Below are 22,436 nucleotides of genomic sequence, written 5' to 3'. Positions count from 1 at the left end.
TTCTATTCTTCAGCGACTACTGCAATGAATAAGGCTTTCAGGATATTGGGACTCGATGGTGTTAGGTTCATACATACTAATGATTTATTTGTATTGTCAATTTTTCAATTTTTCTTCAACGTTAACCACAAGTCTAGTATGGGCGATGTCATTAGTTCTCCATAAAACCGTCTTTCAAAAGCTATCACAAAGAGTGAGCGTGCGAGTGAGTTCGCGCCCATTTAGGCCATATACAAGACGTCTTCCAGGGGCGTTTCCATGAGTTGACCCAAGGCCGGACCAGAGGCACCAGGAGGATGACACGATTCCAGGCCACCCGGCGCAACAAAGTTGGCCAATGGGAACTCCAATTGGAGCAGTTTGAACGGCTCTTCGTAGAGCTCCTCGAAGTGAAGATCCATGAAGAGCTCTTGAATGAAACGTCGCGTGGACAATCGGAACGAGTAGCGACTCAGCAAAATGCAGACATCCGAGTATAAGCACAGGTCGTTGAACACATTTGGGTACTTTTGTTTAAATCTGCAAGAATAAGCGACCACGATAATGGAGGATATTGACATGTGGGCGTTCGTGGGGGGCATGGTCGGACATGAAGGAAAGCCCTACTACTCACTTTAAAAGGCCTTGCTCGGCGGTTTTCACGCCCACGGTGGCGTTCATGATCCCAATCATTTTCAAAACCTCTTTGCGTTGATTGACCTTGCTCAGGAAGCCTTCGGTGAGCGTTCCGGCCGAATTGGATGGGCCCGCATTTCCCGACACGAAATTCGTGGCGACTGTGCTTTGAGCCGTTCTACTCCCGTCAAAGTCACTTCGTGCACTCGTGTTGGAACCCTGCAAGTCATCCATGAATGATTCGCCACTTCCAATCACGGCCATGACGCTCTCACGCCGATTGGATTGAACTTTGCGGAGAGCGATGGGAGATCCTTGATTCGATTGAATCAGGCGGGTTTGCTGACAGTAGTCCTCGTTTTGGAACTGGGACGAGCCCGGACAGACCACGGAGAGCGATCCGGACCGGGGTCGAGGCAAGGGACCAGAGTCAGGCTCATCTTCGACGAGGCCCTCGATGAGGTTCATCCGGAAGCAGCCGAGACAATTGGAATGGGTGTGGAATTCGAGGCCCTGGAAATTGGCCGCCTGCTCGGTGCTCAAAGACGACCGACGTCGAGTGCTTTGCCGCACCTGGTTCTTGAGCCACGAGCTCAAATGGGGCTGATTGGAATGGAAGAGGAAGTCCTCGCTCAGAAGGGAGAAATTGCCTCCGTCTGAAATCGAAAAGGACAAATAGATCGAATGCATGAGGAGGACCCATTGCCGTACTACAAATACATAATGTATTTATCATACCCCGGAGGTCGTCTTTGGGGAAGAGCACGTCAACGTTCAGCGGCATGGTGATGCCCCAAAATTTTCGCTCGGGTCCGCCGTTGTCTTCGCTCTCCTCGCGAAGAGGCATCATCATCATGGTGGGCCGATGAGATCGACGGGTTGTGGACGTGAAATCGTGGTTGGACACTTGGCTGGGCAGTCGAGGTCGCATTTTGTTCAACACGCGGTAGTCCAAACTGCGCGTCTTCCGCGTCCACGTGTCCTGCCGGTGCGGCACGGCCTTCATCTCTAAGCCACTTTCACCCACGTGTGGCGTGACCATGTGGGCTGAGGGCGATTCCAAGGCGGGCGTGTCGGTTGAGTCGCTCAACATCAGCGGCGGTCGACGCTTGTTGTGTATGCTCCTCAAGGTGAGGTAGCCCGGGTTCTGCTCGTTTTGCCACGAGCTGATGCTGGAGACGCTCGTGGCCGAGAAGGCTGTCTCGGGTTGGACCAAATGTGTGGCTGTCGAGGTCGGGAGGTGGCTCAGGGTCAGATTGGCAGCCTCACTCTCACTGCAAGTGCGTTGTCCGGATCGAATGGCTTGTCGGGATCGAAGCACCACCTGGGAACTACTCGTCGGAGCCAGGGTCTCCATGGGACGGGGCTCGTGAATCTCGGGAGGTGGGCTCAGGGGGCTTTTGAGGTTGCTGAGGGAGCTGGAAGACGGGATTGGCGATAGCCGGCGTGGCGCCGAGGGATTGAAATGAGAGGTTGGTTTGGAGATCGGGGTCGATCCTTGGGAGCTCACCCCACTCGTGCTTGAGCTATTGGTGAACGTCGTACTGGGTGTCTGATTATGAATGGGCGTCGATTCGGCGTGAACAGGAGAGGCCAAGATCACATCCGAATCGCCATCGGGCGTGGCTATGGGCGCCACCTCCACCGGGGGCTCGGAATGGCCTCGGGAGGATCCTGAGTCGTTGGTAGCCAAGGATAAGCGGAATTTAGGCATGTCCTCGGGATGAGTATCCGAGTCCACTTCGAAGCTCTTGGTTTGAAAGAGACGCCTTCTCAGTTTGGCAGGGATCTTCTTATTCGAGTCCTCGTTGCCGGAAGATTGCTCTTCAGATTTCTGACCCAAACTGAAGCTCCTGAACATGGCGCTCAACCGCTTGCGGGTGGAGATGTTCTTGGAACTGGTGTCCGACCGCGAGGACAGTGAGCGCTCATCCAGGTCGTGGTGGTCCGAATCGTCCAAAATTCGCCCGCGATCCAGACCCTGTCCGTGAGGATCGCTTTGAGAGTCGTACAGACCGAATAGAGACTTCTCGGCCTCTTGGACTGACATAGGTTGGCCTTCCAGACTCAATTGCATGGCCTGTAAATGGTGGGCCTCGAGTTCCTCGGGAACGGGCCATTTGTCGTCGCTGGCGTAGCGCAGAGATACCCAACCCAATTCCGCGAGCATTTTGGCGCCCTTCCGGTGGGTGGCCAGTAGGGAGAGTGCGTAAAAGGCCGTTCCTTGAAGGGAGTAGTAGATCGAGGTCTCGGCCCAAGTGATCAGAATGTGGAGCACGTTTTCTTTCTCAATGAAAGCGGCGCCCAAAGGCGAAGAGCCCACATGACAAATCCCCCAAATGGCAGTTTTGAGTTGCAAAATATCACTAGTTTTGAGATAAGGTTTGCCGCTGTTGCTCGGACGGCGGTTCTTGACTTTGACTAAGGCCAACATATCTTTGAAGGCCTCTTCGTGTAAGAGCATTTTCACGCCCTCGGGAGTTTGGGCCAGTTGTCCGTACAAATGCGGAGGCACGAACACATTGCGGAGCTTGTGAGCTTCCTGCGTGCGACGTCCGTACGTTTGGTCCAATGTGTGCTGGTGATGAGAAAATCCGTCGTTCAGAAGCTCTTCTACGTGGCGCACGTATTCAAGGTTCAGTCCTTGGGCCCACGCCGACAATTGGTCGCGAATGTAGCCCACCTTGGATAAGTACTTGAACCCGTTGGCGGAGGACAGCATCAACGTGACTAGCAAGCTTCCCCGAAGGCCAAGGTGATCCAAGGTATTGATTCTATGCGATAGGGTACAAATCATGGCCTCGAGGTTCATCTTATCCGAACAGGCTTCCAAGAGGAAATCTAAGGCCATCCAAGGGATCACCTTGGACTCGTCAAAGAGCTGATTGACCAAAAACTCGATGCCCCATTGGGCCACACTCGGGGTTCGACTTCGCACCAGGACGGCCAAAAAACGCGTACTATAGATTCGACACGATTCGGACGTCTCTCTCAGGGCTTTCCTTAGAAGATTGCGAGAGCCCCAATCCGGGGACGAGTAATCCAAACAGGCAACTATGAGTTTCAGGTACATTTCGTTCTTCAGGAGTAGCAAAGAGAACAAGCTGCGACAACGAAACAATGGCAAGGGATGAGTAATAATAGATCGGCGGGCAAGAACGCTTTTCTTTTCGAAATTACCTTTGCAGAACCTGATGCGCGTCCAGGATCTTGCGGCCCTCGTCTGACTTGGAGAGGCGTCCCAAAAACAGGAAATAATGCTGACAACATGTGGTTCCGATCCGATTCGGACTGAAGAGACAGTTCCCGTACGAGCTGGGCGAGGCGTTTAAGAGAGTTTGGACTTGAGAGCAGATATCGTCCAACAGTTCGTCTAGGGCCTTACTCGAATCCGGCTAAAAAAGAAGAAACCGGAATTTCATTAATTTCAATGAAAAACGCTAACTATTGACCACTTACCGACTTGCTCTTGAGTAGAAACTCGAAGAAATAACAGCCCGTTCGTGCCAGGTACTTGGCTCGACTCTTGTTCAAGTCCACCTTGGCAAAGAGATCGTTACTAGGCAAGTAGAAGTCCGTGATTCGCTTGATGAACTGTCGAGCCATGGTCGTCTCCAAAGCCATAAACGATTCAGTTGGCCACTTGAACAAGGCAGTGACGGCGTCCCAATCCCATTCATCAGCCTCGGAGGTTGAGGTCACTTTGCTGTCGTGAATGAATGTTTGTCCACTGGTTCGATCCCTGCTCGCTTCCGACGATTTCATCAAGCCTTGGTAGCTCCACGGTACCGGAGATAATTGGATGCGATCGCCCACAAAAGGCTCGCCCATGAAATCCGAACCACGAGAACTGTTGGTCAAGATTTGGTCCAGGATAAGGCTATTGGCCACGGGTCCTCGCTTCTTCAAGGCATGGCATTGTCTCAGGGCCGTGACGGCTTCTTGGGCCTTTAAAGCTCTGCAAAGAGAACACAGCCACAGTAGAATCATGAGCGAGGTCTTTGAATTCGGATCCGCCCTCCGTCACAACTCACTTGACATGATCAGGGGAGGCCACCTCGTCTAGAAGTGGCGGAAGACAGTGACTGGCGATGTTGACTTCCCGAGGAAGGAGACGATATGCAAGGTAAAGGAACTCGCCCAGGAGGATCGTGGCCAAAACCGAAAGCTCGGTGTCCGAGTTCACGATGACAACGGCCAAGGCATCAGGTAATTTGGCAGACAGCAAACAATACAGCAATAGACTAAGATGAGAATCCAACAAGTTGGGCCTAGAAAAAGAGCGATCAATCAGAGCGAATGTCATTTCTTCTCAACATAGGATGTTTGAGAAAACAAACCTGGGACATGAGAGTGGCGGGAGGATGTCGAGACCCTCGGAGGCCACGAATCCGTCAGTGAGCTTCCACAAGTCTCTGAAGTGGTCGCATTTGATGTACTCCAAGGCGCGTTCATGAGTGTTGTAATGTTTGGGAACCACCAGGCTCAAAGCCTCAAACAGTAATAGTATGACTAGTTTCTGAAAATGGAAAAAAAACCATGGATCGTCGTCATCTTGCAAATCGTCTTACTCAACTAGACGAATTACCCTGGTTTCGGAGCGATTGAGATGCAGGACTTCGACCAAGGATTTGATAGGTGATCGCACCGGATGACCCAACTTGTCGGTGAAACGAGCCAAATGCGTCAAACCCGACCAGGATCGCAATGTGGACAGAATCACGTGGTGAGCACTTTGGAAGTGAAACTCGACCTCGTTCGTGGAACCATCCTGAGGGGCTTGCTCATGGTGAACGTAGCGAAACCCCGTGTAGGGGGCTACGATCAAGTCCAGTCGAATTTTGGCTAAGGTGCGTGTCTCGGGATGGTTGTACAAATGGAGCAGCGACCCAAGCACGGCTTCCGTGATCCGAGGCATGTTGCAATCCAAGAGCGAGTGCGTGAGTACATGCACCCCTTGACAACGAACAAACAAGTCCGAATTGAAGAGGCTCAACTCGCACAGGATGGCCAAGCAGGCCCTTTGGAGGCGATCGGGATCTTTGGGATCGCCTTGAGCCACAGCCACGAGACTGCGAACGATCGTAGGCGAGAGATATTGCGGGGCGAGGAAGAGGCATTTTCGGGCTAGGCGGACGGCATGAACCCGTTCCAATCGATTGTCCAGATCGATATCAAGGCATCTGAATTGAGCGAGGGCAACATGAGTCAATTTGACGGCGGGTCATCAGAGCCCATGAAATAACATCTTTTTTACATTCACCTGAGGATATTTTTTTATTGGTTACCTCGTTCCCTCCTTAAGTCACTCCTTGACGACCTATACACGGCTCTCCTACTCGTTCCATTCAGTTTATAGTTTGCCTAATTAATTCATGCTTCAAATTCCTCCAATTTTACCACCTTACTTTGCTCTTATCCACCTCATTTTATCAAGATAATTTTGTTCCTTACTTTCTTTCGCATAAGCGAAGGTGAATAGAAAAGATATTTTTCTTTAACGTAGTAAAGAAACAGATGTTGATCAAGAACAACGACTCACTTGGCTATGAGGTAATGGATATTGACTCGGTTCAGGTCTCGAACGTCGTTCTCCTCCGTGGCTAGATATCGCAGTACTCGAAGAGTAGCTGCCCGAACCTCCGCCGAGTCGTGAGTGAGGGGAATTCGTAAGCTGAATTTAGAATGGACACAAAAAATCGGTTAGAAAAAAGCTTTGAGCTTGTAAAGATTGACTTCGTCTTAGACGAGTGCATTTCATTACCAGATGAGCACCTCTCGCTTTCGGAGCCCGAAGTCGCGTGCCTCGGGATTTTGCGTCAAGAGTTTGACTAACGAGTTCAAGAAAGTCAATTTCTTGGCCTTGGTGACTCCAGATTTTTGAACAAGAGCGCAGAGAATCTCTCGAACTTTGTCAGGCATGGATCGAGATGAATCGCGATGAAGGTTTTGGCCTTCGTCCTCACTTTCGTCGGCACTTCGGTTTCGGCGAGCTAACAAGAACATTCAACATGATTAGGTTAATTATTACCATTCCAAACAACCCTTTTTCTATCGGTCAAATTAATGTCTTTTCCCAGGGTGATTCCTTCCATGTCTTTGGGGGCTTTCCGGTGTTCAATTGGCACTGGCCCTAGTTTAGCACATTTGTGGTATTGACGTCGTTGGATTATTACAAACTCCCACTTGTCCTTATACAAAATACGATTACCATCTGGGGTAAACATACCATGTATTTCATGGACGTTGCGAACGACTTTTGCCTTCTTTCATTATTAGGTTGATGGAAGTGATACGTTTTTCAGTGGCCGTTGCCCATTGAACTCCACGGGTTTGAGTCATATCCTAAAACTCTAACCATGGTATGTTTTTCTCTCGTTGTAATAGAGCAATTTGGCTGTTTGGGAGCATTTTACGGGTGCTCCTTCAGATGATGATGATGGTGGTTGGTATGGTACTAGCGTGTATTATTGACACACATTTTTTTCATCAATTTGTCATGAAAACTTTTTTCATCACACACTTCTATGTCAATGATCTAGCTTGATCGGTCATAAGATTTCTTCATCATTTCAAATTTCTATTCGGTTTGGGTTCAGCCTTTCCCAGTCGAACTTTTCCGTTTTCGGATGGTGGCAGTTTGGCCATAGTTCATGGATTTACCCAAGCCATGTTCGCCCTAAGTTCGATATTTGAACGGGATGTGGCACAATTGGGACAAACTTTGGATCGAGGCCAGGCCATGTTCAAATCTGCCTTTTGGTCAGATTTCATCCAGTCGCATCACCCGATATATCTCAACTCTATCTAGGTGGGGCACAAATTTTCTCTCTCAATTTCATGATGGGCCCTAGCCCAGCCTTCGAAAGGCCAGTCAGTCTCACCTCGAATACGGGCTCGCGCCGCCTCAGCCGCACTCATGGCCCCGCCACTGTGAGCCGACCCACTTCCGCCCGGGTGAATCGAAGCCGAAGCCGCACCCCGTCGCCAGGCCATCCATTCATCTTGGCTCTCGTCCTGATCGGACCCCCCCTGGGTGACGGCCCGTCGCCCGTCAAAAGCAGCGGCAGCGGCCATAACCACCCGCCCGCCAGCAAGCGGGACCCCGTCACTCAAGGACGAGGCGAGGGATAATGTTCGTCAGTCACTCTAAGAAGAAGAATGATGGGGATGACAAGTGTCCGATGAAGAGTCTGAGCGATCATTGGGCGGTCTGGGCCCTGTACGCGAGGATCAAGGCTGACATGGGGCGGGGCAGGGACGATATGGGGCCACGGGCCCCATCCGGCGGAGGGCTTTCAGTCATGGACGAAGCTAGCTTTTCAGAGGGTCCCGAGGAGGCGGTGCATGTGGGAGGTGGGACTGCTTACATACATTGACACAAGTTCACCTTCATAATGGGATCGAGTCTACTGGGTACATCGGCCACAAGTGCCTGGGATTCATTCACAGAAAAAGCACGATCCCTTCATCCCTTCATCAATGCATATACATACTACATACATACATACGTACGTACATATATACGTACACACACACACAAACAGTGATCCAAGCGAGGGGGGTTCAGGGGTAGGTAGTACGGGTAGTAGATACAGTAGTTCAGTGGGAATGCTCTGAGTAGGACTGGGAAAGTGACCATGTCCGTAAGAGCTACACTCGACCAAACCCACCAGGGCCAATAAACAACAGCTGCCACCACCCAGCAATCCAATCAGGGCGACCCAAAAGTCCAAAACAGGTACGGGTTCACGGTACCCGGCCTTTTTTTCACGGGTCCAGGCCAACGCCAGAGATTGACAGCCATAAATAGTTTTCCTTTCCAGACTGTTAAAGCTCAGCTGGCCATGGAGCCCTGTAGTTTGTGCTTGGTCTCTAGTAGACGCGAAGGGGCTTGCCCCGGGGTTACTGGGTTACTGCTCGAATGGGATGGTTCCGGCTGGGTCTTGGCCAAACCACGGACAACCTCTGGGCGTATTATCATTCAGCTACACATGGGTGTGGCATTTGAGCCCAGTCATCTTAATTCTTATTACTCGAGGGATTTTGAGGATCGAGTGCGTGGAGTGCGTTTTCACTGAAGCACGTCACCCTTGTGAGTTGTTCCGGCAGAGGCTGGGAGAGCGTGGAGCCGGCGCCTCCTTTTTCCTCTGGACGCTTTGGACCCTGATCAGCTCCGAAGACTTGGTGCGAATGGAGACTTCGATCACTCATTGATGATCAGGCCAAACTTCGGCCTAAGCCGCCCGTTCATTCACCCCTGGACAAGTCGACCACATCCATACCATGAATTCATTCCTAGGGGGGTGAGGCCACCACATGTTTCTCACCTTTCGTCATGGGACTCGGAAGTCGGAAGTCGGATGGGGTGGATTCGTGTGATCTTCGAATGTTGATACCATGGTCGCGATGTGGGTGACTCGCGCATCATGATTGCGTCAATGACGCTCAAAATGCGCCGAAACCGGTTCAGAATGAAAGCCATACCCAACCGGTCTGACGGGTCCGGGATGAGTCGGTCTGCATTCATCCGATCGATTCATAGCCACTCGACCATGGTACAAATACAGCTAGTATAGTAGCTTGATGGTGGACGATCATCGGTTTTCTCATCAGCGGCCACTTTTTTGAGACGCGAGTTCTTTCTGAAAGAAACACTTTGTACTAGTTCCTTGTTCGTCAACAGTCATCCTTGGTCGTAGAGCTAGAGACAAGTAGAGTAGGATGTTTTCAGCGGCAAGAAATTTGAGTGTAACCAAGCATGCTTTGCCCGTACATTTTATGGATAAGTATGGCCATGTATGGAGTGAGTAAAGCATTAATGGGCTATGCCACCCAGGGCTGGGAGCCTCTGCCTCCGAGATCTGGCCCTGCACAGCAAATGGAATTAGAATCCTTTCGCGGACTGCCCAATTATTAGTTGACACCCCCCTACCCCAATCCCCCCAGATCTTTAAAGTTTGTAAAGGCCATACAAGCCTAGCAATGCATTCTCACTGACATGATCATCGACCAAACCACTTGTAAATGGTTCAACGATTGACCTTTGATCAGCGGGTGCGTGTTCAAACTCAAGGAAAGGAAAGACCTGTTTTTCTACTCGTTTTGCCCGCAGTTTTGAGGGAGATTCTTGGCCCCTCAAAGAAATTAGGCCTTCCAGAAGGAGAAGTGGATGGTGCATTTGCATGAAGTTTAGATACGTGAGCCTTCAAATAATCCGTCATTCTAGACACAGTTGGCCTTTTCAGACAAGAAAAGGTTATCACGATTAAGATGTTGACCATGTCAAGTGTTTGAAGACTGAATTTGAATAAACAGGCTGAGAAGAAAGTAAAGCCCATTGAGTATGGAATTTTACGTTGTGAGCAAAGGTTTTCAAGGCTCAACTTTTTCTCAAAACAATAAGGCTTCTATCAGAATAACTTGGATGGGGCCGGTTAATTAACCGTCCCGACAATCCACAACCGCGCTTGCCAAATTAGGAGTTTTCTTTATTCTTCACCTAAGCTATAGCCTAAACCGCTAGCTAGAATATGACCGAGGACGCTAAAGTTGAAAATTAGCAACTAGCTACAAGTCATCTTCTTTAGATGAGACAAGCGCCAGGGGACTGCGATTACAAATTTCAAATTGCTATTCAATCAAACCACTAGGTCAACAGTTAAGGCTCTGGCAAAGTGCATCCCACAAAACAGGACACCAAATGAATGAGTGAATGAATGAATGATGAATTGATTGTCAGGAGAGCCACAAAAGAAATGAGCGACTACGCATGCTCTTTGGCAAGAACAAACTTTTGTGCTAAAACGTTATTTGCAGATCTATTGTAACGACTCATAGAACATTTCAGTCGATAAATGTATATGTACATGCACATTTGTAGTGAGAGCTCATTCTACATAAAGTATTGACCTTAGGTTGCAAACCATATAGTCCCCAAGGGACTAAGTCTTTGATTTGAGTATGATTCTACGTAGTGAATGCTTTTAAATAAAACCTTGAGTCGTGTTTCATCAAGAATTTATATTATACAATGGTAGTAACAGCTCATCCTAAATTTCAAGTTAGCAATCAAGGGCAATTCCTTGCTTCATCCATCGAGGTATGATTTATGATTTAGACATATTCAGTTAGTTAGGGGGTTTCTCTTTGTAAATAATATAGAATTAGTCGTGTTTTGAGCACCAATCAATCGTCGGGTTCTAAAATCAAAGTTTGAACCATCCCATCGGGAGAGATCGAGGCCCCAATTGATGAGGGAAAACATGGCCAGCCAGATCCTTGTTCATGCAAAGTGATTTCGTTTTCTGAGGTATAAAGAACAATCAATAATGGCTAATTGTAGCACTCTCTCTTGCGTATATGTCTGTCTGTTTGTGTGTTTAACTGTTGTTTGGTTTGCTGAGAAACACGCCCTCCAGCCAGATCAATCTGGCATCTCGATTGCCAAAGCCGGTGCCACGATCTGTTCCATTTTTCTATCCTTTTTGTTAGTTCTGGTGATGGCACTCCATCCAGACGGGGAACTCGAAGTGGGCGATAATGAAGAAGACGTGCCCGTAGACGATGACGACAAGCTCTCCACCACTGAGATTTCTGATTGCGAATGGGTACTGTTCTGACCTTGGGCGTTGCTCTCGCGATTCGAGTAGAGCGAGTACGAGATGTTGCCGAAGAGTTGGAGACACGGACACACGCTGAACAAGAATTGGCACGGAGGTTTTCGCAAGCCAAACCAGTATTGGTTGCCTCCGCGCGTTCCAAACGAAGTGACGACCAGCGTGAAGAAGGTCAAGTAAAGGGGCGTGAAGGCTGAGAAGTAGGATATCCCGATGGACCCATCCAGTTTATGAGTTAGGAGCACAAGAAACACCAACAAGGGGATGACCAGGAAACTATAGCCTAAAAGTATCAGAGAGAAGGAGGGAGGGAGGGAATGAATAATGGCGACATCGCGTCACTCGGTAAGGCGGTCAAATAGGACCTTACCTAAAGCGGAGTTGGTGGAGGATCTTCTTTGGTCTGTGTTGACCTCGGGGAGTCGGAGCAATATCCCGGCAAAAATGATGGTGTATAGCACACCCACTAGGGACACGCACAAGACAATCCACAAAGGCACAAATGTGATCTCCCAAGGCCAAGTTATGAGTCTAAAATGGAAGAAATATTGGAGTTAAAAACTATCGTTAATCTCATCCAATTATCAATCAAGACAATCATCATACCCATCCAATTTCAAAGCTAGAAAGACGAACTGTAGGACATTGACGGCACAAAATAGTTCCATTTCAAAAGATCTGTCATGGCGGACACTCCACACGCAAATCGAGATCGATACGATGGAGATGAAAACCAGTGGAACAAAGACCTAGAATGGTAATGGAACAATTAATAAACACCAAAAAACATGTGGAAGTACCAAACTGAATTCAGGACGTTTTCAAATAAGGCCCTTTGACCAAGGATTTGAGGGCTATCGTGAGGGCCAACATTCTTAAGCATTAGTTTCTGATAACGATGAAGCAATAGTATTTTCCAAATTCCAAAATTTCCACATCTAAAACTCCACGCAATTATTCATTGCAACTAGTGCTAGGACTTGGAATGGAGTCTAATTTTTAAAAAATGGCCGCCCTCCGAATCCTATCGATATGGCTCGAGTCCGGACTCGTTACAACATTTTTTTTCATTTTTAATGCCGTTTGTTTTAAGAAACGAGGCTACGTCAAGAAGTGATTATTAAAGAAACCTGCCCTAAGAAGATGATGATCTGTATCAGCTTTGTCTACCTCAGCAAGAATAAGAACAAAGATCGTATTTTCGCTGGACTCAAGTCCGGCAAACAGCTAGGAAATCGAAGTACTTGCCAGTGTCGGACCTGAGTCGGATTCACTCCAACAGTAATTGCAGCCAAGTGAATTGATCTTTGCTTACCAATATCCAGAGATGTCTTCTGGTGTTCAGGTTGTCGGCCAAGAGCAATTCAAACATAAGTAGGAGCAAATGCGTGGCTAGACTGATGAGCATGGCCTTGTACTGAATGTATTCTTCGGCGTTCAAACGGCTTTGCGGGCGTCTCCACCACACGTAGGAGCCCACCACAGCACCCGTCACTAAGATGCAAGAGCGATGCAAGATATCGATTTACATGTCATTGATGTGTTCCAATTTTGGAATGCTCGTAAAAAAAAAAAATTCCTTGATCCTCCCTAAGGATTTGGTTAGAAATGAAAAAAGCCTGCCTGCCAAGTGATAACTCGACTGAGGATGATGCTACCTCTCGGCACTTTGAAGGTACAGTTTTCGACTGATTGCAAGTTTCAATATTTCGAACTCTCAAACAAAGCAAGTCCCTACTCACCCGCAATGCCTTTCCAGACCCACAATGGCACAAAAATGGCCCACCACGACCATCCCGGTAAGACCCCGTCCAGTTTAAGGGCAAATAACATGGCAAACACGAGCAGACACGTGAACACCACAAATTTCGGGGCATTGAAATCTTGGAACAAAGCCCGCAAATGGACGTCAGAGTGAGCTGCATAGCCTAAATGACGGTGATGGTGGTGTTGATAGTAGTTTTGGTGGGCGTGGGCGGCCCCAGAACCTCCCCCTCCGCCAGGACCACTCCGTCGAGGCATCTCGATCCAATCCAATCCTGTCCTGTCAGGCCTCAAAATCCTCGTGATCCTCCTCTGAGCACAACATCAACATCATCACTATTGAGTTTACTAGCACATGCTGACAGAAGGGGTACGGTGGCCTCTGAGGTCAACACTCGAGAGAAACACCATCCAGACGATGCCGCCCGCTTCAGGCCCGTAATTGGCTCCGGATTCCGAGGGATGGGTTCTCGTTCCCAGTTGAAGGGAGGCAGAGGAGGAGGAGGAGGAGGAGAAAGAGGCTTGAACACTACATACAGATTACAAACAGACCCACATACTGAGATGGATCGACGGAGATGCTGAGAAAGACATTCGAGAGCGTGACCAACCTATTTGAGACTAAACGCGTCCAAATGTTGAAGATAATTGAGGCAAAACAAGAATGAAAATGATATCCTTTCCGATGTTTCAGAAGACTTGAACAAAGATACTGGGTTCTTGGAAGCCTTTTTAGAATCGATGAAATGGTTTCAAGAATACTTTGCCGAATGTACAAAATGGTTACCCTAAAAATCATTGGAGTAAAATAAGGATTGACGAAAGTCTTCCTTTTTTACCGATATAGAAAACTGGATGGAGAGAAAGGAAAGTTCCTGCGTCGTCAGTAGCATTCCTTAAAACATGCGCAGACCTCTAAATCACGCTAATCCAATGGACCATGTTACAGTAAAGAAATCTAATATATCTAATGCAGTTCTCAGTTTTGAAATATTTCTCCAAATGCCCTCGTATACCCTATTTCATAAATATAACATCCTCTACATAAATAATTTTTGTGCTTCAGACAAACTTGAAAATTACTTGCTGCGAAATTACCAACGGCGAAGGCCGTTTTTCCCATTGAACTGGAAGGCAATGAATACGTTAACATTGAGTAAAAATCCCACGATTAAAGATTAACCCAGAAATCAAATTTTAGAAGGAAAATATGATACAAATGCTCAATCACAATTAGGATGGTTATCTACCGCCAATAAAATGATAATGAAAACATGCGACAAAGCCTGTGGATTTTTACCTATCGTTAGATTAAACTGTGGTTTATGGATTTTGCTACAAGACAAAAACTGAAAATCGGGGAGGAAATTTCAAAAGGTATTCCGTAAAAAATTGCGGAAATTTTCAACATTCCCTCTAAAAGCGCTAAGTAAAAGAAAATGTTTTTTTTAGACACATTGCCAAATTCAACGAACAAAACCTATCCGCTAATGCCCGTAGTTAACGTATAATAACAATTTGATAGACTCAAATTAGATTGAAGTTAGAAAATGCTACGATAGAACTCATAACTCACGTACATTGGGGTACATCATGAAATGCACATTTATAAGTATAATGCTAGTCGCAAAACGTATGTATGACAATACAAGTCATGAAGAGAAAAACGGACGTCGTTAAGCACTTTCAAAAATATATTTCATTCCATTGAGCTTGGGAACAAAAGAAAATCAAACAAATTTTAGAGGCAAAGTAGTTGGAAACAAGTTATGAGTACTATTCATCATCACAGTATTGCACGTTTTTGATTGCCAGTGGTTGGAGCCGCGCTCCCATTGACGGGGTATTTCACAAATTCTAACGGGAACTTTGGATCTTGTGGGATCTTGGCACATCATCTTTGTTCAAGAAGGAGTCGTCGAAGTTGAGCTATTTCCAAAAACATCCGGGAGGACAGGACCGTTATTGGTCACGTGTCCATTGGGCACAAGGCCTTCCCGCATCCCTCGATGAAGAGGAACCCCTCGAGATTGAGGCGGATTCGCCGCATATTTTGGGGCCATCATTGGGATGTAAGTATTATCTTCATTAGACTCCGGTAACAATGTATTGAATCCGTGCCCGTTGGGGCTCATGACAAATTGGCTGGTTGAGAGGCGATCGCCCTTGGAGACATGACCGTTCATCCGGGTGATTTCGGTTCGCGTGGCTGAAGCGATTTGGTACTTGGGAGTGGAGACGTTTTCATAGTTAGGCTGCTCGAAAGAGGCGGCGTCACTGTCTCCCTCGCCATCGGAAATGGTGGCTTGTTCAATGGTGGTCAGTAAACCATTGGTCGACTGATCCCCTGACCCGTTAGGAGGTCGGGGCAATAGAGATGGAGCGAAACCGTTGCTGGCCACGGACGTCATGGGGGCGGAACCAAAACCCATCTGACTATTGGAGCGGGAGTACGGGAGCATAGATATGGGCGTTGCTCCCGAAGGGCTAGCGAAAGATCCAGGTCTGGAGGAGCCGCTATGAATTAGAGAAGAACCAGTCACACTTTGGCGAGTCCGAGGATTCGCCAAAAGTTGCTCCGAGACTTTGCGCAACTGAAGGGCATGAGCATCGTTTTGGTAGGCTTTTGAGGTGGTCTCTTGGAAGCTCAAATTCAGGCGTTTATTGGCCGACGAATTGTCCCCGTCAAAGGACATCTTAGTCGGCGCCCGTACTATAGTTTGTAAACTGGAAGCAGTGGTAGAGACCTCCGATTCACTCACACTGTTGGTGTCACTCGCGCTATTGGTGCTCTGAATTTGAAGTGAAGCCAAAGAGGATCCTTGAAAATCACCAGCTCTTTTGGATAAAGCAGCGGCAATGTGGTAGGGAGGTGGGATGGGGCGTCGGACAGCCCTGTTACTATCAGCCTGCTTAGATTGTTGTAGACCCTCCGGTCTCTGTGGCAAGGGATCGGAGGGGTTTCTATGACATTGATCAGAATCGGGAGACGTGAGCGACCCGTCGCTAGGCGTGGCCACGCCGCTATCGCGACTTCCCCCTTCCGAGGAAATCTTCAGCTTATAGGCTGGACCAGAGTGAGGACCAATCTGCGGAGATGCGGTAGAGTTCAAGTCGTTGGACACATGGACGGAGCGTTCTAGATCTTGAAATTGCTTCCCGTCCTTTTCAATTCGCTTGGGCGTTTCTCCGTGGTATCCATTGGGCAGGGAATTGGCAGCTTGCGGTTTAGTCACTTTGGCTTCCCGAATCAGAATCGGAACGTCTCTGTCATTGCTGGGGTGGTCTGTGGAGGATGAACTCGATGGTCTTCGTTCTCGCTTCCTCTCTCCCTGACAAACAGGACTCGGAGAGTGCGTCTGGTGAAGAGAATTCGGATGCGACTCCTTGGCTCGAAGGGCCTGAACCCGCTTGGCCATGGCCCGCATTTCCTTCGGAAATGGTGTTGGCTCTCGTCTAAGGTGTCCACCACCTTTGTCATCGGTCTCGGGTTCTTCAATCACAGACAAGTCTGCTTCTCCCGCCCACTTCACATGAGACTTCCGTTGGCGCTCCTCTTCCCAAACAGACGCATGAAACGACCCACTATCGGACACAGCGTCGAGGTTAGTTCCGTTGTCAGCCTCAGGCATTTGCGGCAAAAGAAAATTCGTCAAAACTCTTTGCCCAGTCTCAGGGTCTGTGTCTTGATTCAATTGAACTAGGGGCTTGGTCTGATTCTCCGACAACCACAAGGCTGTGATTCGTCGAAGCTTCATAAATGACACCGGCAGATTTTGAATCATATTCGCCGTCAGATTAATCACAGAGAGACCAGCAATATGGTCCAATTCGGCGGGCAGGGTGGTCAGCCTATTTCCGTGGGCACTAAGAATCTTCAAGGACACACAAGATCCCAATTCTTTGGGTAAGTACTCCACATCATTGTCGTCAATGTTCAATGTGTGAAGGTTTCGACACAGACCAATTGAACTGGGGATGTTTTCCAAGTAGTTTTGACTGACAACGAGCTCCTCTAAGAGACACAATTGTCCTACAGATTGCGGCACGGATTCCAATTGATTATCGTCTACTTTGAGCGTGATCAGACGCTCACATCTTCCGATTTGATGAGGGAGGAACTTGAGATCATTCGTGGAGAGAGACAAGTGGACCAAATCTTGACACTGGCCAATCTCCTCAGAGATATTTTCCAGGTTGTTGAAGGATGCCTCGAGATGATGAAGTTTCTTCAGCTGTCCGATAAAAGCAGGAATCACTTGGATTCGATTGGCGTCCACCCAAAGCTCCTTGAGAGTAACCAAGGAGCCAATCACATCGGGCAATTCCACAATATCATTCTGGCCAACGTCCAATCTCTCCAAACACTCCAACCTGGACAAAGACTTGGGTAGAGAGGTGAGGTTATTTTCTCGGAGCTCCAGAATCTTAAGTTTGACTAGGCGTCCAAAGTTGGCGGGCAAGAACTCGAGAAACGTGTCGTTCAGATAAAGTTCGGCAATATTCAGCAGTTGCGTGCACCCCTCAGGCACCTTTTGAAGTGGATTCACACTCACATCGAGCACTTCCAGACATTTCAATTGTTTGATAGTCTCCGGAATGTCGGTGAGTACATTCTTGGACACATTGAGGCGCACCAAGTGGCCCAAACTGGCCAATGCCGAAGGTAGGAGATGCACGTCGTTGTCACATACACTCAACTCTTTCAGCTCTTGACATTGAAACAATTGTCGAGGCAAGTCTCTAATATTGTTATAATCCAAGCATAGCTTCTCCAATGTCCTTTCGAAAGCAAAAATATCAGTGGGCACATTATCCAAGGAGCAGTGGGCAAAATCCAGTTCGGAGACCTCAGGCTCTTTCCTTTTGGCACAACCCAAACAAGAGCTCACCCAACTCATGATGGGAACGAACACGGAAATGGACACAAGATCAAGCTAATCCACCATGATCGAGCTAAGAATGGGGAAAATATCCCCACACCGACATAGTAACTCTTCTCTCATGGAAGACACTAAGGAAGAAACATTCAAAAGCTAACACGGCATTGCTACCAACAAAATCACGCTGGACGTGTTTGAGGAGGCCAACTCCTTCAATCAGGCCAGGGTTGGCGTCATCGTCGTCATCTTTGACGACGTCGCTTCACATGAAGTTAATCAGACTTCTAGAGATTTGGACTTACAACGACAGAGAAAAAGTCGTATCGTGTATAATGTTCATCTTATCCAAAATTAGCATTTAGTATGAACTAAAGATTAATTAACATATGAAGGTAGTCAAAGTTATCTAGTCATGGCTACATAAAAATTTGAACATTTCGGCCTCCTCTCGGTCCGCTACATTAACTTTTTGGGTCCTGTGAGAAATGGTCGTCTAATGATGTCTGCCCATATTTTTGGGAGGTAGCTTGCCCACTTTTCAATACAGAAGAACTAGTACAAAAAAACAAAATGCATGTCACAATGTTCCACAAAAAGCTGTACTCGGATTTCGTAAAGTCGATTGTAAAAGCAGAAAACAATAAGGCAACAGAGTTAAGCCCAAAAAAGAGCTCTCTGAATTTGCATGGTTCTTACAGAGTTAAAATGTGACAGATTATTGAAATGAACGATTCTTATCATGAACAAAGAACCTGGAATCATAATCTAATCCTTTAAAATTTTCATCAAGCCACAAAAATTCTAATGACCACACCCACACAAGAAATTAAGGTGAAGTCATCATTCTTTTCAATGTCCCAATAACGATATAACTTTGGAACAGACCATTCAACATTCGAATATTATTACAACGACTTTCCATTGGTGGGCACAACCTAAATTTCTTATTGAATGAATACATCTAGAAAAGAGACTCAAATTTCTTCTGCCCCCAAAAGACTGATATGGTGGGTAATCCGTTTACAGTCCATATTTCAAGAAGTCCGTAGCTTGATGAAACGATCTTGGACAGAAGCTGTGTAGGAAACAACCAAGGTATCCGAAGGACCTACCAGCCATCTCTGCTACGCTAACACTTGAACATGCCATTCCTACTTCAACTCCTCAGTCCAGCTCATCCAACCTGGGGAACCAGGAGGAATCTAGAGCCTGCCAGGAGACTCTGTGGACTCAGTTATTTTCTTTGGAGATCAGAACCTGCTAATACTTGTTCCGCTAACAGAACTGTCCGATACCGTACGGGCCACCTGTGTTTCCAGCTGAAGACTTAAAAGCAGCCTGGTACACAGGTTCGATTACTCGGTAGTGCCATGAAGCCTACAAAGATCCTCGGAGTTGAAGGTGGATGGTGGAGGCTTGCCCGATTCCCGGACAAACAACACGGCAGGGAGGAAGGCGTGTACGATGTTTCTTCTTTCCGTACGAACGAACGAAAGAACCCCTCTGGTTCGTGAGGCTCAGAGCTACCGACCAGCTTGGGTGCTCTTTGATGATGAGTAGATAGAATGAAACAAACACAAAATGGTAACTGGATGAGGGGTTAGGTAGATGGGATGAATGTAGAAACGGGACAAACGGAGAATGGAATTGGGAAGCTAAACCAAAGAAGGTAGAAATTTTGCGAGACTCAGGATCGACCCTGGGTGGTGAGCAAAAGTATATATAAGGTAACCCTAGGGACATGAACAAAATTGAAACTCATTCAAAAAAAGAAGTACTATAGATTCACGTGAAAAAAAATACGGTCACAAATGAGCTGCTTGATTGGTCAGGTGACTTTTTAAACTAGTAACTGGGGATTGGTTGAATCAGATTTTGCCAATGTACATTGATGGTGATATGATTTCTATGTTACTTCCATTGTATTTTATTTCCTACGGAACAATGGCAATTGGGTCGAAACAAGAAATGATGGGCTTTAAGGTAGAGGCAATAAATTACTTCCGAATGATATTGTTCACTATGAATACCGAAAAAACATGGAGTTACCAAACATGGGCCTGATAAACGTGTAAGGCAACGAAAAATCTTCGACATTAAATCGAAGCTTTCCTTAATACAGATCATTCAGTGTTTAAGGGTTCAGAGGGTGATGGTTGAATAGTGGTAGCAGAGGTAATGGGGTTTGCAACCGTTATCCATCCCAAAATTTGTGCAGAATGACTTTTTTAGTAATCATTGTAATATTTTAGACCTAACCTTTCCTGACCTAAGCCAATCAAATCTAACCTAAGCTTTCAATTATTGCAAGGGCTTGGAGGCGCCTAGGCCGCGGCGCAAGCCTGTGGGAGCTCGGTTGCAAGGACCCAAATTGCACACATCTTGGGATGGATAATCAGCACACGATGTGGTTATATGCTTTTTTTTTATTTTGAATATATTTTTACGTGTGAAATAGAATGTGGAAACACTAAAAAGTAATAACAAGGGCATAACGCAATTTTGGCACCACTGACTTCTAGAAACATGGACTGTGAACGGATTTCAAATCGGCCTCCTTCGAATCAAAGGAACTTTGGTAATATATTCATAAACTAAGAAATTTAGATCGTTGAATCAAGGAAAAGTAATTTCTTGATACATTTCATTATTACGTGGTTTGTTCAAAAGTTACATAATCAAATGCTTAAGTAGCTGATCAACAGAAGAGGCCAAATATATACATAACTTTAACTACCTCTTCTGCCTGATTCTTAGCACAACCAAGACTTAAACCAACAAGATTTAAATTACTCCCTTTCACTGAATCAGATTGTTCAGCTTCCAAAATTGTATAGGGAACCGTGCACACCTGCTTGTAACAACGACCAGAAAATATCTATTTTCTGGTCCTATTCGGAACTGGAACTATTCGGTTAATGCTGATTTTCCAACACCATTGCTTTTTATTGTCACCACCTTTGCTTGAAATTGAGCCCGGCATTCAGACCATGTTCAGACCCTGGATAGAGAAAACTAAAGAAAACCAACCTTGGAATGATAGTAGTTTCACGCAACCTCTCATTACTTCGGTGGTAATGTACGTATATACCTTTCATTTTCAAGTGGGAAATTTTACGAAGAGGGGAACGAATTACTGTAATTTCGGTGTTTGAAATTTCGTTAATAATGCCCTGGAAATGGTGATTAAATATCATAAAATTTCAAACTCAGCTTAAGATGTATTCACCCTCATTCAAACCAATGGTATTAAAATGGCTAAAGAAATCAAAAGAAAGGTGTTATGGGATGGTAAAACTCCTTGAACAATTTGGCTCTAAGTTTTGTCAACCCAATTCTTCAGTGAGACTTTTTGTATAATACTCAAAGTGAAAATATCTTGAATTGGGTTTGGATCTGGACTATTTGTTGAGCCGAAGTTCAAAAGTACTTTTATGAAGTGTAAAGAAATTAGAAAATGCAAAATTTCCATAATAGACTCTGGTGAAACCAATAAAACGATTCTGCGTTCCAAGAATGAACTTTGCCGACAAATAGATCTAGATTCGGAGGAAAAGGACGAAGAAATTGACAAAGAAGCTATCTTTATTTTAGCTTTAACCAGAATAAACAAAATCATTCAACTATCCACAGATGGGTAGTGATTGTAACTGACATTGCAATAAAAAAAATGATTACATTTCTTTTTGTTTTATGGTTACGATTTGTGTTATTTGGATGATAGCATATAGGAGTATCGTTGGAAGTAGTACCTCATCATTTTCGTCGGTACGTATTTCATCAATATTGTAAGAGTTCATCTAAAGTAATTCTTGCCAGATGATTTGACAATGAACTTGACATTTTATTCAATGATTTGCGATTCAATTTATTTGGGCTCATAATCTAATGCATTTTCTAGGGATATAATTGTAATCAGATTCACATTTGACCACCTTATTATAATGAATTGCATTTTGTCAATTAATTGGACCATCTCAAATGACCAATCCTGAAAACCCGCTTACCTCCATTTTATTCAGAATACAACCAAGAACGTAGCAGCAACGTACAGTTTCAATTTTGATCTTGAGTTTGATCTTAAAGGGATTGTCAGATCACATTGCATTTAAGGCCTTTTATTAATTAAAAAAAAAAGAACTTACTAGTCCTCCAAAGGTTGATTCCCAATTGTCTTGGTCCTATAGGAAACCAATACTTTATGGCCAAGTTACTAGAGTAAGAGAATGTTCACTTGCCCGTTGGACCCTCTCAGATTGGTAGGAGCATCTCTTGTTCCAATCCAAACCCTATCCAATAACAAGTTGAGTGAGAGTGAGCTACGGTCTTGCCTCTAAAGCCTCGGAGCTTAATTGGAAGTAGTGACTCTCCGACCAAAGTCAGTTCCACGTCGCCTTTACTTGAACGAAATTGAATGCGGTTTTCGATTGCTCGATTGCCTCCTTCATATATGAGATGCACAAACGCTTCCAAACTCCAACCATAAATTCTGTCTCCATGTTCCCGACTCACTTCTGGCCCCACTAGAGTGTCATTGAACGTCGGAAATGGGTGG

The 22,436-nt window shown here is 46.2% G+C and overlaps 3 protein-coding genes across 4 annotated transcripts; all 3 read right to left on the bottom strand.

Moving 5' to 3' along the window:
* Positions 1-61: 61 nt before the first annotated feature.
* On the bottom strand, positions 62-8,970 carry LOC131877120 (rapamycin-insensitive companion of mTOR-like). 2 transcript variants are annotated; one of them, XM_059222706.1, is made up of 11 exons: positions 8,946-8,970; positions 6,380-6,608; positions 6,158-6,289; positions 5,204-5,798; positions 4,956-5,134; positions 4,650-4,886; positions 4,075-4,573; positions 3,796-4,010; positions 1,354-3,719; positions 614-1,271; positions 62-519 (listed from the first exon to the last, which is right to left on the bottom strand). In XM_059222706.1, exons 1-11 carry the CDS (start codon positions 8,953-8,955, stop codon positions 222-224), a joined length of 5,418 nt encoding a protein of 1,805 aa, XP_059078689.1. In that variant the 5' UTR covers positions 8,956-8,970; the 3' UTR covers positions 62-221. The 2 variants fall into 2 exon arrangements, with proteins under 2 accessions (XP_059078689.1, XP_059078688.1); XM_059222705.1 differs by lacking the exon at positions 8,946-8,970 and adding an exon at positions 7,500-8,302.
* A 1,651-nt stretch (positions 8,971-10,621) lies between these two features.
* On the bottom strand, positions 10,622-13,591 carry LOC131893314 (transmembrane protein 185B-like). The gene is made up of 5 exons (XM_059243311.1): positions 12,977-13,591; positions 12,550-12,728; positions 11,841-11,983; positions 11,605-11,765; positions 10,622-11,517 (listed from the first exon to the last, which is right to left on the bottom strand). Exons 1-5 carry the CDS (start codon positions 13,254-13,256, stop codon positions 11,042-11,044), a joined length of 1,239 nt encoding a protein of 412 aa, XP_059099294.1. The 5' UTR covers positions 13,257-13,591; the 3' UTR covers positions 10,622-11,041.
* A 1,088-nt stretch (positions 13,592-14,679) lies between these two features.
* Positions 14,680-18,150, bottom strand: LOC131893294 (protein scribble homolog). The gene has a single exon (XM_059243280.1). The coding sequence runs from the start codon at positions 17,897-17,899 to the stop codon at positions 14,903-14,905; it is 2,997 nt and encodes a 998-aa protein (XP_059099263.1). The 5' UTR covers positions 17,900-18,150; the 3' UTR covers positions 14,680-14,902.
* Positions 18,151-22,436: the final 4,286 nt, after the last annotated feature.

Source organism: Tigriopus californicus, chromosome 2, assembly GCF_007210705.1.
Source record: "Tigriopus californicus strain San Diego chromosome 2, Tcal_SD_v2.1, whole genome shotgun sequence".
Lineage (NCBI taxonomy): Eukaryota > Metazoa > Arthropoda > Copepoda > Harpacticoida > Harpacticidae > Tigriopus > Tigriopus californicus.
This window is presented reverse-complemented; position numbering and strand designations above follow the sequence as displayed.